Source organism: Seriola dumerili, unplaced genomic scaffold (genome assembly GCF_002260705.1).
Source record: "Seriola dumerili isolate Sdu_G_001 unplaced genomic scaffold, Sdu_1.0 BDQW01000134.1, whole genome shotgun sequence".
NCBI lineage: Eukaryota > Metazoa > Chordata > Actinopteri > Carangiformes > Carangidae > Seriola > Seriola dumerili.
Window position 1 is genome coordinate 1661625 of NW_019174389.1, and position 12308 is coordinate 1673932.

Genomic DNA, 12308 nt, shown 5'->3' on the forward strand with positions numbered 1-12308 from the left:
ATAGATCCAAAGGCACCGCAAGCATCATTTATATATACAGTACACTATACTGTATTTACCAGATCTTACTTAAAGATATGCTAATATGCTTTTTCATGTGGTATTCCTACCTCAAAGAGCTTATGTGATATCTTTCATTCGTTGCTTGTGATTTGTGACCGTCATATGTTGACAATAAACAGCCACCTTGGTGTAAAATTTAATGTGGATTCACTCTCCCATGAGGATGAAACCTAATGATTTTGCCGATCCTTTGACCTTCCCTCTAGCGCAGCAATAAGTGCAAAAAATGTAATGGTCAACATATCACAAAAACAAAAATAAATGTTACTATTAGCAAGAATCTTATCGATTTCGCTGACCTTCTGACCTACACTGTGGCACCGTCATTACATCACACCTCGGAATTTTGAATGTGTGTAAAGCATCGGCAGTTACTAACACAGACACGAGACTAGTTTTCCAGTGACTAAAATTAGATTAGAGTTTGATGTTTAAGATTGCTCAGCATTAAAATTAAGTTTGGACTTTGACCTATTTGCTTTTGCATAAAGAGCAATTAAAGTCATACCAATGCATTATACAATGTTTGACTTTTTTCAAAATTCTGCAACTATACAGTATAGGTCCTGTGCTGGGTGAGATTATTTGCACATGAAATATTAATAGTGGAAGTACAGATGCGCAGTGAATGTGTGCTGTGTGGTGTACTGATTCCTCTTGGTGGAGTGCAGGGAAGAAAGTCGGCCTGTAACTGCCTGTGTTGCAAGTTTGAGGTGGAATTCTCTCCTTTACATTTCAAGTTCAGCTGTGTGGGAGGCTTGTTATTCATGCAGATGTCACAAGAAAAGGCTCTCTTTCTCTCCTCTCTCTCTCTCTCTCTCTCTCTCTGTCTCTCTCTCTCTCTCTCTCTCTCTCTCTCTCACTGCATGTCTATGCTGCCCTAATTCCTAGGCAAGTGCTGCAGTGGGCTTGTTGTACTGGCAGTCCATGCCTTATTGTTCGGTACTTCTTTAACACCTACATAATGTATTTCATTAGAATCTGCTGTCACTCTCTGTCCGTTCCACTTCATCCCATCACTCTGAGTTTTTATTTTTTATTTTTAAGGAAGTGGGATCTCTTTGCACCAAATAAACAACTGGCCTCTATTCTGTTGCCATGCATCTTCCTCTGTCTCTTGTCTGTGTGTTTCTTCCCCTGCTGGGAATTCAATTATCCTGGCTGTTGTTTTATGATGTTGTCGTGACATCTGATGACGGATTCATTATCTCATCTCCTGACATGACACCATCGTAGAAACGGGATTGTTGTTTCCTACACTTTCACTTCACTTCGCTGCATTCGGCTTTACATCTGGACTGTGTAACTCTGTCTGCATCAATGATACTAGTCTGAGATTTTTGTTAAGGTGTAGTTACATTAAAGGCATGTTGGTTGTGATGGTTGTTACGTGGCTGAATAATTCAGAAATTCAGATGATGTTTTGACAAAAGTGAGTTAATCAACAATGTGATAAAGAGATATCTCTTCCAGGATTCCCTCTTTTTGTGTCACACTTACATACTCCTTTGCAGTTTCTCCCCATTTCCAGCAATGACTTGAAGTTTGCTCTCTTTTATGGGAAAATAATATATAAATATATCCTGGTGATTTCTCTCTTTTTTTTTTTTTTTTTTTTTTTTTTTTGCATATATTTGTTGAAAAAGTGAAACTCAAATAAAAGTTATGGGATTTATTTGCAGTATTTTTACTTGTGTTGGCTTCTCTTTTTAAAGTTTTACTCATGAAAGGACAGGTTCCTCTGTGACAGGAAGGTTGGCACACTGTAGGTGAAAATGTTGCAAGAGCTTTGTGGCTGTGTTTTAATATGGAAAGTACTAACCTCTGCTGGGGTTATAAAAAGGGCTGCAGACTGTCGCTGACTCTGGTCTCTTTGATCTCCGTCTTTTTTTGTCTTCTTAAAAATTGCACAAAACCTGAAAATATCCTGATATAGAGCGACACGATAGAGTATGCTAATTCACAGAGACTGTGTGCCTTTCCCTTCATAATATACATTCTTTAATAACACTCTCTGTGTTGCAGGGAATGAGTTTGGCCATCCTGAGTGGCTGGATTTCCCCAGAGTGGGGAACAATCAGAGTTACCACTATGCCCGCCGGCAGTATAACCTACTGGATATGGATCACCTCCGCTACTTTCAGCTCTACGCCTTTGACCGGGACATGAACCGTACCGAAGACAAGTATGGCTGGCTGGCTGCCCCACCTGTAAGGACATCACATGCTCACTTTACAGTAGGCTTTGTGCAGACAGTCTCAATGACAAAATCACATGAACATATAATGTCACAGCACCATTTTTAGTCACATACAGAATATTTAATCATTTCTTGTTTCCTAGCTGATTGTCCATAAGTGATTTTGCTCATGTAAGATGATTTTATTTAAGAATAAATGTATTCTGAAGCCACTATCTTTACAGGTACAGTTTCAAAATTTGGGAGTAGTGTAGGTATGTTAGTACTGAACCCAGGCAGCAGATAAATGCACCATAAAGAGAGTTCATTTTGGAAATGTCTTGTTTCTCTGGCTGCTGTCAAGGTGAACAGTAATAGATTTCACTCTCCTCCTGTAGCTTCTCTCTTTGCCTGCTATTGAAGCTTATGGGAGAAAAGAAAAGATGTTTTTCTCTTGAGGAGCTGGTAGCAAAGTAATAGGATAATGCAAATGGAGAGTGTGGCTAAATTGACAGGGATTAGGAGTAAGTCTGTGTAATTGATTCAAAAATATCCTCCCTCACATCCCCAGGAATCAGTCTTCTGATTAGAATGACTTCACCTTGGTGCCTCGCGCTCTCACCTGCGCTTTGCTCCTCAGCAAATGGCAGACAAATGCAGCAGAGTAGGAAATGTATCAGAGAGCGCAATTAGAGACATGTCTGGTTCACAAGGATAATTTTTGCATATTGGTCTATCAATCAGACGTGTGCTCTGACTTACTGGAGCCTCTAACACCTTTTACAACTGGATGAAATGGAGCTTTGAAGGTAAAGCAAAGCAGAGGCAGAGCCTGGCTGCTTTCTCTGCTCCCTTTTGGGCGGAATTGGAGGGAATGCTGATCCCAAAGGATGCTATTGGCAGGGAAGATGCATACATTTGGCACTGGAGCTGACCCGTTACACATTGGGTGCTGTTTTTCTTGGTTGTTTCAATGGCTTTTTATGTGAGATCATATAGTAGATGACAGCCCTGCAATGTATACTGAAGACATCATGGAATTGTGTTCTTTCTTGAGGTTGATTCATAACCTCATAATATTATAAATATAATGTAAGATGATATAAAGGCAGTCTAAAGGTTGTCATTTCCGTTAAGTTAAATTGCGTGTGAAGCTCTGGGCAGCTGTAATGTATAGGGAGCAGGAAGACCATCCATCACAAGGGTAATATCTGAATATTGGGCCTTATTTCAGATACATCTGATGGCTGGAGTTTACACTGCTGGAGTGCTCTTGAACACAACATCCAATTAGGGCAGAAGCTACCTCTTATTTAAGGCTGGAGAGGATGTGCATGTAATTAGCTCTCATGTTTTCTTTTGCTGTGATCGTGGAATAACAGATTTTGTTTTTGATCACACACCATAAAAAAAAAACCTTTTAATATTAAGCTACTAGATATTTATTCTGTGATCATCAGAAAGGTTTGGACTGATTGTTGTCAATATTACAAAAATGTGTTTATGTCGAGATCACTGAAAACAGTTTTCAAATGGTTTTTCAAAAAATTATTTCTTTGTCTTTGATACTTGAAATGTAATTATGTAAACCTTGAGGAAGTGAAGCAACATGTGTAATAAGCCAGTTCCAGGGGTGGGTTTCTATAGCTTTCCCTGCACTTCTGCTCTCTGTCCTCGGAAGCAGCTGCGACAAAAAAGAAAAAAAAAAAGAGAAAAAAATTGTTCAGGGATTGATACAACATCACAAAAAGACTTTGTAGAACATTACTCACAGATAACGCCAATAACTGCTCAGAGATTCAGCTGTAATAACTAGATGAGTCTGAATCCTCTGTACAGCTTATCAATGACATTGCCAAGGTAATCGTGCTGAGTGGGAATATTCTATAGCTCGGTTCAATATTTCACTGTGGTGGTAAGATCCAAGGGCATTCTGTAGTTAAAATGAGGAGCAGGAGAGGATCTGTCGGCAGCTCTCCTCGTTGTCCCAGGTATAAGTGAGCTAAGCAGACTTTGCTTAAAAGTGTGATTTGTGCCCACCTCTTTTGAAGATGTGCAGCTGTGAGCTTCAAAAGGCCAAACTCTGGACATGAACTGAGGCCCCTCTTAGTGAAGAGATAGCATCAATTCAGGTGTTCCTCTGTGATGGAATGGAAATAAATCAGTACACACTAGCGAGCGGACTATGGCATTCAGTGTGTAGTCTGTATTCTACTTAGACCCGCATTACTTAACCACTATGTCGCCAACCATTACAGTTGCCCATAAGATGCTTTTATTTTTTCGTAATATAACGTAAAGGTCCCATATGTCAATGTAGTTTTACATCTCCTCCTTCAGGCTCCGCTCTCTGGAGCTCTAGTAGCGTTGAGCCCTCTCTCCTGATTGGCTGACTGTCTTCTGAGTAATCAAATAAACACATTGCAGATTTCAGGTAAACACTCAGAAAAGGTCGGATGGTGGGTCCAGGTGGGCGGGGCTTGGGGCATGGCTGACAGTGGTTACTCCTTTGTTTTGATGTCGCAAAGTTACAGAAGTCCTGACGGCTGGTTTTAAAGCTCAGTTTCTGAATACAGACTGTGTGCATTTCTCTGTGGACTGAGCACTTTGATACTTTCACAGTATTAATATAGAACCTAAACCTGCTTTATAATCAAAAAAGACATGGACAACTACCTTTATACAATATGGGACCTTTAAATCTATCTTTATCTATAGTAGTAAAAGCAGTCTATGAAACCCAACATTAAGATTTTATGTTCACATTAGGATACACTTAGAACATTGAGGTCAATGGAGGTCTTGGGATTTACTGTACCTAACGCTGTCTGTGACTTGAGCCCTTTGTGCATTAGGCTATAATTCGGTCACACAGTGTTCCCCAAGAAAACCTTAGGGGAAAAGTCAAGAAATTATTTTTGACCTCTAATCCAGCAGCGGGGTACATCTTCAAAATGTATTTTCAATGTCTCCTATCTCCCTGGAAACATAAAACGTTCACCCAGGGCAAAACCAAATGTTTAAATCCAATTTTTCCACAAACTGTGGCAGCTGCATCTACAGCTGACTTAACGTACGTTCCCAGTGAAGGAAAAAAGAGCAGAGGGGATGGTCGCAGTTCGTGGAAAATATTGGATTTGAACAGTGGTTTCACAAAACTATTTTCATTCAGAGTGTTTAGGTCACAAATAGGGTTACTGTAGGGATTTACCCTGCTCTCATTGCCTGGCTAAGTTTCACCCAGAGCTGTTGTTTCAGTTCAGCATTCTGCTGCAGGCAGTGACAGAAACAGAAATTTAACAGGCTCTTAGACCTAGAGTCAAACTGAAAGACGGTGCACATCAGGTGAGCTACTTTTTCTTGCTGCACACTCGAAGGTTATTACATAATTATTTGGATTTTTCCAACAAAACATCAACAGATTCTGAATATAATCAGATTTTATAATTACCGCCAGGTCTGTTGATTGCATTTAAATTTCTTTCTTTATTTATTTATAAGTAAGAAATATCTTTCACTGTATATGCTTATTGGGTCCCAGCTTAATGGATGCAGGTTGTATTTGTTTTCTGCCGCTAAAACAGCAAGAGGAGCTTGGCATTGCTCCAAATTTTTGGACTTCTCACATAGAAATGGACTCGGTAAAAGACTCCAGACTGTCAGCTCATTCCTTACCCTCTGTCCTCTCCGCCGGTCCGGTTGCAGGGGTGCTTATCTTCTCGTTCAGCCGTGAATATGCTGCCCTGAAATTGGCTCGGGGAACAAGGCACTAAAAATAGGGGGTTGGGTGACATTGATAATCTCTGCTAATGACACGTTAACAGTAGCTCGCTCCACAGGAGAGTGGCGGCTTTATCATGTGCAGCTGTCTAAAGCTGACAGCGTGCGCCTTGCACTACCCTGGGCCGCTGCTTTCTGCTGATGAGTGCCACCTGAAATTTGATGTGGGGGAATGTTACTCAGTCTATTTGGAAATGTGAAGTCCACTGATATAATGTGGCCCATTATAACTCTCTAAATCCAAGATGAGAAAGGTAATGACTATTCATGAAGAACTATTTTATTAGCTTTTCTTTTCTCTCCCTTTTCCCCCTCCAGGCCTTTGTCAGCGCCAAGCATGAAGAGGACAAGGTCATTGTGTTTGACAGGGCAAATGTGCTCTTTATCTTCAACTTCCACCCCAGTAAGAGCTTCCAGAGCTACAGGGTGGCTGTAGAAGTTCCAGGAAAGTATCCTTTCAGCCTTCATCTGTCATGTCGCTGCTTGTTTCCTCTACATCTTCAGACATTAGCTTTCCTCTGTCACGCCACGGTGCACACTCGCAGTGCCTCTCAGAGTAATGATGTCTTTGTTTGTTACTTAATCTTTATGAGCTTGATAAAATCACTAACTGAGGATATTATAACCAAGACAGTAAACGTCTAAAGGGGCAGAAGTGGAAAGATGGGAACTGCATAATCCATGTGCGCACTGACACTTTTAAAGCTCACAGAGAGTATGTGAACTCTTTTGGGAAGGCATGATTGAAATACAGTCCGTCAACTACTATTTAGTACAGGAATTGTGTGTGGATGAATATTACCAATTTACCCTTTTTTTTTTTTTTACCCAATTTTCCCAGTTACCCTTTAACTTTTTAACATCTAGCAGCACCAACACGTCCAGATTTCTTTTCACACTTCATCACAGGATTCTCTAAAACAAATGACCACATTTTCCATCAGATCAGTTGTAGCTGTACTTTTAAATGCTAATATCACAGGGCTGCTCAGTTGTGTGGCTATATAATTTTTAAAGGATAAGGCTAACAAAAAGAAAAGATCAAACCCAACAGTGCATTAGTTTGTCTCTCAGTACCCATATTACCCCATATTTGTTCTGTCTAAAGGGAGCAGAGCAGATTTTCCATTAATCGGAAGGTCAGTGGTTCGATTCTTGGCTCCTCCAGTTCGCATTTCTAAGTGTCCTTGGCCAAGATACCGAACCCCAAATTGCCCCCGATGTATCATCAGTGTGTGAGTGTGTGTATGGTAGAGAAGCGGTATATGTGTAAGAAAAAGCGCTCTAGAGAAGACTAGAGAATATAAGTGCAGTCCATTTAAAGACATAAATCTTGAAACACACATCACATATGTACAGTTTCAATTAAATTAAAATAAAAAGTCTAAGCAATTCCCTCAATCACCCGGGCACTGTAGTTACTGTATTATCAACGCTCACTCCAACAGGAATACAAGTTGTTCGGGGGTATTGGATGGGGACTATTTTCAGCAGCGGATCTGGAGTGCTAATGAGTAACAGGAACGGTAGCAGCATGTGTGGGAGTGACTCAAAATAAACTACAGTGCGTGTTCATGGTAATGAAGGAACGTGTCACACAGTGCAACAGTGTGGCTCATGACGTTGTTTTAATAGCTTTTGGACAACATCTCCCCTGTGCACTATGGCACAGAGAGACTGCCCTCCTGTGAAAAACAAGCAGACAGGTCGTTTGTGCAGCACTTAATTATGACCCATAGTTACGTTTTGTTGTTAGGCAACATCTAGTGGTCGTAGTAATTATGACAGGAGCAAAGGGGAAAGTGCGGTGACGTAGTATAAAGAGCGACAAAGTCCGCGTTAGGAGGAGCAGAGATGCTCTTCTGCATACTTCAGTTGTAACGAGTGGTTATTTGAGTTACTGTTGCCTTTCTATCAGCTCAAACCAGTCTGGCCATCCTCCTCTGACCTCTGGCATCAACAAGGCATTTTCGCTCAGAGAACTGCAGCTCACTGGATATTTTCTCTTTTTCGGACCATTCTCTGTAAAACCCTAGAGGTGGTTGTGTGTGAAAATCCCAGTAGATCAGCAGTTTCTGAAATACTCAGACCAGCCCGTCTGGCACAAACAACCACGCCACGTTCAAAGTCACTAATTCTGTCCCCATTCTGATGCTCGGTTTGAACTTCAGCAGATCGTCTTGACCATATCTACAAGCCTAAATGCATTGAGTTGCTGCCATGTGATTGGCCTATTAGATATCTGCGTAAACGAGCAGTTGAACAGGTGTACCTAATAAAGTGGCCGGTGAGTGTTTATTAGGATTGCCTTAAAGATTTCAACATGAGACAGGTCATACTTGCATACCATCAAAGTGAGCAAGTAGCTTATCTCCAATATGTGAAAATCAACAGCAACTGTATTCAGTCACATGATTATGTCATCTTCACCACTAAGTGTTGATATCAGATTGAAGGCTGGTTCAAAATTAATTTATCAATAAGTTAGTCAGGGCTTTGAAGAGAATGAAAATCACCTGTGCAAATAGTGCCTTCCTCTTCTGGCCCGAGAAGGGGACCAGGATCTAAACACTGTGTCAGACTTGTTTAAAGCAATTGTGACTTTGTAAAGACCCACAATTTTACTGGTTGTGTTTTCTCCGAGGCTAATACTTTTGTGATATAATTTTGGCAGTCGCTGTTGAGAGGAATATGAGTCAGTTGTTTATAGTGGTGTTGTTATGCTATTAGAGAGAAATAATAGCAGAGCCCAGTGATTCAGAAAGCGCTCTCTTTAGCAGCATTGGCTGTCTGTCTTCCCAGCGAGCAGCGCAGAGGAATTTAATGAGTCCCACAGTTGTGATTACAGCAGGCTTAATGATCAGGGATGTGAAAGGGGACAGAAATCTGACAGATTTGTATTTATTATAACGGACATCACTCTCTTCTGGGGCTCACTGTAGCTCACGCCAGCAGTTTCCCGGATGGATACGAAGCTGTGTTGTTTCTTCAGCTATGACTTCAATATTGTGATGGAGAGTCGAAATGCTGACAGAGTTTGTTAGTTTTCTCTGGACGCCAGCGGTTCAAACCACTACACATGAGCAATTCAGTCTCAAATTATGATGATTCGATTGGCTGACAATGAGGCTGTTAAACAGCAGTTGTTCCTTTGAGTTCTACATTTTTTTTTTATTTTAGAGGGATAAATTGATGCTTCTTGCTAATTATAATGAAAATAAAACTGTGTCAAAATGTAATGAAATATCCTAAATGAAAAAAGCTTTTCATACAGTATCAGCCTGATGATGTCATTATATTAACCAGCAATATGTTTTATTACATTTCAAATAGTTTCTCTCACTGGTTATGACATTATCTGGCAATTATTATATCGTTACATAGATGTTTAGGTTATAATGTCCCTGATGCCTGGGTAGCATGATTATTACAGTGGATAAAAAAACAATACACAAAGAACATGTCTAATCTCTATTGCGCGTGTTAATCAGCATCTAAAAATATAGGGGCAAAAACCCCTAAACATGTTATTAAATGTGAATAGTGAGACAGAACAATAATCAAGTTTATTTGATGATTAAAAAGATAATAGGAGTAACTCCTAATCTCTTAATATCATGTGTTAATTGTGAGCTTGTTTGATGTGCAATTATTGTGCGTTCTGCGTCGTGTTTTCAGCTCTGGCTTAATGGGGTAAATCTCGGGCACAGCACTAATAGCCTTGCTGCACAGTGTCTGTAACACCATTTTTGAGGGTTTATTTTCATTTAGATGGAACCACATCTTTTCCTCCTGGTGCTCCTTTTGATGTTTAAGGAGAGGCCTCAGACACTGGGTGGGTTGAGAGGAAATGCAAATAAATGTGAGGGCAAAGCTCTGGCTGTCATTATACAGAGAGGCAGTAAACACATAAAGGCAAATGTGCCGTGTGTGAGGAAGGTAAATGCGCCGTGTGTATGAGGAGATGCAGATCCTCCGATGGGAATGTGTGCAGAGGATCCAATTAGGGAGGAAGACAGATGAAAGTGCCACTCAGAGGCAGAGGAGGTAAACAAGACAAGCTCAAAGAGTCCAAAAGTGCTTTTTCATTACACTCAGCTGTCATATACTTAAACTTTCTTCTACCTGTGTGAGGGTCAGGGATGTCACAGAGGAGCCCCACACCACTGCTGTATCAGGAAATAATAGCTGGATGCTGCTGACCATGCTGTGTACCACTGAAAATGGATCCAATACGGGTGTCATTTCCTTTGGCCATATGGCAAGTAGTGTATTATATCAGAGAGTGTCTCTGTCCAGCAAAAAACACCATTAAGTTACCTTTGGTTATAATGTGCCACATGTTGGATGGCTGCATGTTAGTCTGGATGGATTTCCAGTTGGTTTCTCTTATTATCAAACAAAAAAAAATATACATAGCATCTCATAATGTCTCGATACGCTGCTTAATTACACAGAGGAACTCTAAGAAAAAATAGTTGTCAATGTAATGCTGAAAAAAAATATCCCTAGTTGATGCTTTACAGATGTGTTACAGCTAAATAACTTTTGTGGTTTTAAGGTAAAACGTGAAAGTCTGCTGTTTTAACTCTACAATAAATAAATAACTATATAGTCATCGTCCCTCAGCACCAGTCCATAGCTGGATGCTCAGTGACTGTTTGGCCTTCTCGTATTTTTAGACAAGCTTTTTATTGCTTCTCATTGTCCTCTTTTGAATGTGTGTGTGTGTGTGTGTGTTTTTTTTTTTTTCCTCTCCACGAGGAACAGGAGAGAAAGTGAAGTGAAGCACCTCGCCGAAAATGTTGGCCATTAAAATGCAGTCAACGTCAGCTTTTCGACAGGCACTCAAACCATCACTGTTTTTTATTATTTTCTCTCTGACTCGTGGTGGACACATTCTTCAGGCAGTGGGCTTTATCTGGCTGGTTGGAGTATTTGAAATCCCAGTTGGATCCCGTCATGAAAGCTGTACCTGTCAGGGCAGATTGGTCTTTGATTTACCCGGTGCCAATAGGCAGTTGAGATTGTGTCAGGTCATCATTCTCCGTTCCTTCAATGCCATTTGGAATAATTCAACTACATGTGTAGTGACACTAACTAACTAGGATTTAGGATAACATGCACAGTTCTGTACATAGGTGACAATAATTTACTTTGGTATTATCTAGAATGAATCGTATGAGGAAAATATGCATCTACTTCCTGTAAGATACATCAAGATGGATTGAGTAAACAAAGTTGCATTACTTTTCTCTGCATGAGATCCCATTAGGTTGTGAATGTACCAGATATCATCCGCAGACATCCTCATCAATCCAGACGCTTAATCTGTGATTTCAGATTTTGTCGTGTTGAAACGCTATAGACAAACAAATGAGCTACTTTATTTCAGGCATTAAAGGAAAATTCTGTTTCATTATAACTTTGCTCTTATTTTTGTAGTTTTTACCATCGTTTCTCTCATTATGATGACACTGCACTCGATAAATTCCTCAGATCTGGGAATAGGCTGACATTACCAAAGGAGTATGAGGAGGCAAGAAAAACAAGCAGTCAGTTAATCAGACAGGCTGTACACAAGCCAACAGTTTAGCCAAAGTGTCTACCACTTTATTTGTAGGTAAAATAATAATAACAGCCTTTTAACTCCTGTAAGTATGCCGCAACAGTTTTTCCCATCTCCAATTACAATAAAACACACCACTATGAACAGGTAAATCAGGCAGTTACCTGGTGCACAAATACTAATCTGCAGCTCAACACACCCAAAACTCCTAAACTCATTATTGACTTTGAGAGGCATAAACCTCATCCCAAAAACTGCCATACAGAAGTTGAAATTTCCTAGCACCCATTTCTGCAATATCCTCAGGTGGAACATAGACACAGACCATGTTGTCAAAAGCGCCCAGCAAAGACTTTTCTTTTTTTTTTTTCTCAGGCAGCTCAATACATTTAAATTAAGACAACAAATCAGGCTGCGTTTCTAAACAGCAATGTTTGAAAGTGAAACCCACAATAGACACTGCTGGATTCTGAGTCAGCCATCCAAAATCATGGGCACCACCCTCCCTCCATCAATGAAATCCTCCCAAAACTAAAAAAGATAATTTACCAATTTGTTGATGATGATTCCCTCAATGCAGAGGAAGACTGTAAGTCAGTCAGTAAACTGTGATGGAGGTTTTCAGTGCACAGTTTTGGTAATAATTTGTCCTTTTTCAATTGTTTTCACTTTTAAAGTTTTGAAGTTTGGCTGACTATTTAAATACTATCAATAAAA

General features: G+C 40.2%; 1 protein-coding gene across 1 annotated transcript in view; it reads left to right on the forward strand.

Moving 5' to 3' along the window:
• Nucleotides 1-12308, forward strand: part of gbe1 (1,4-alpha-glucan branching enzyme 1) — a 90176-nt gene that overhangs the window by 56737 nt on the left and 21131 nt on the right. Inside the window, exons 13-14 of the mRNA XM_022748900.1 lie at nt 2089-2273; nt 6341-6471. Coding sequence (XP_022604621.1) covers nt 2089-2273; nt 6341-6471 — 316 coding nt within the window. The remainder of the gene's footprint in view (nt 1-2088; nt 2274-6340; nt 6472-12308) is intronic.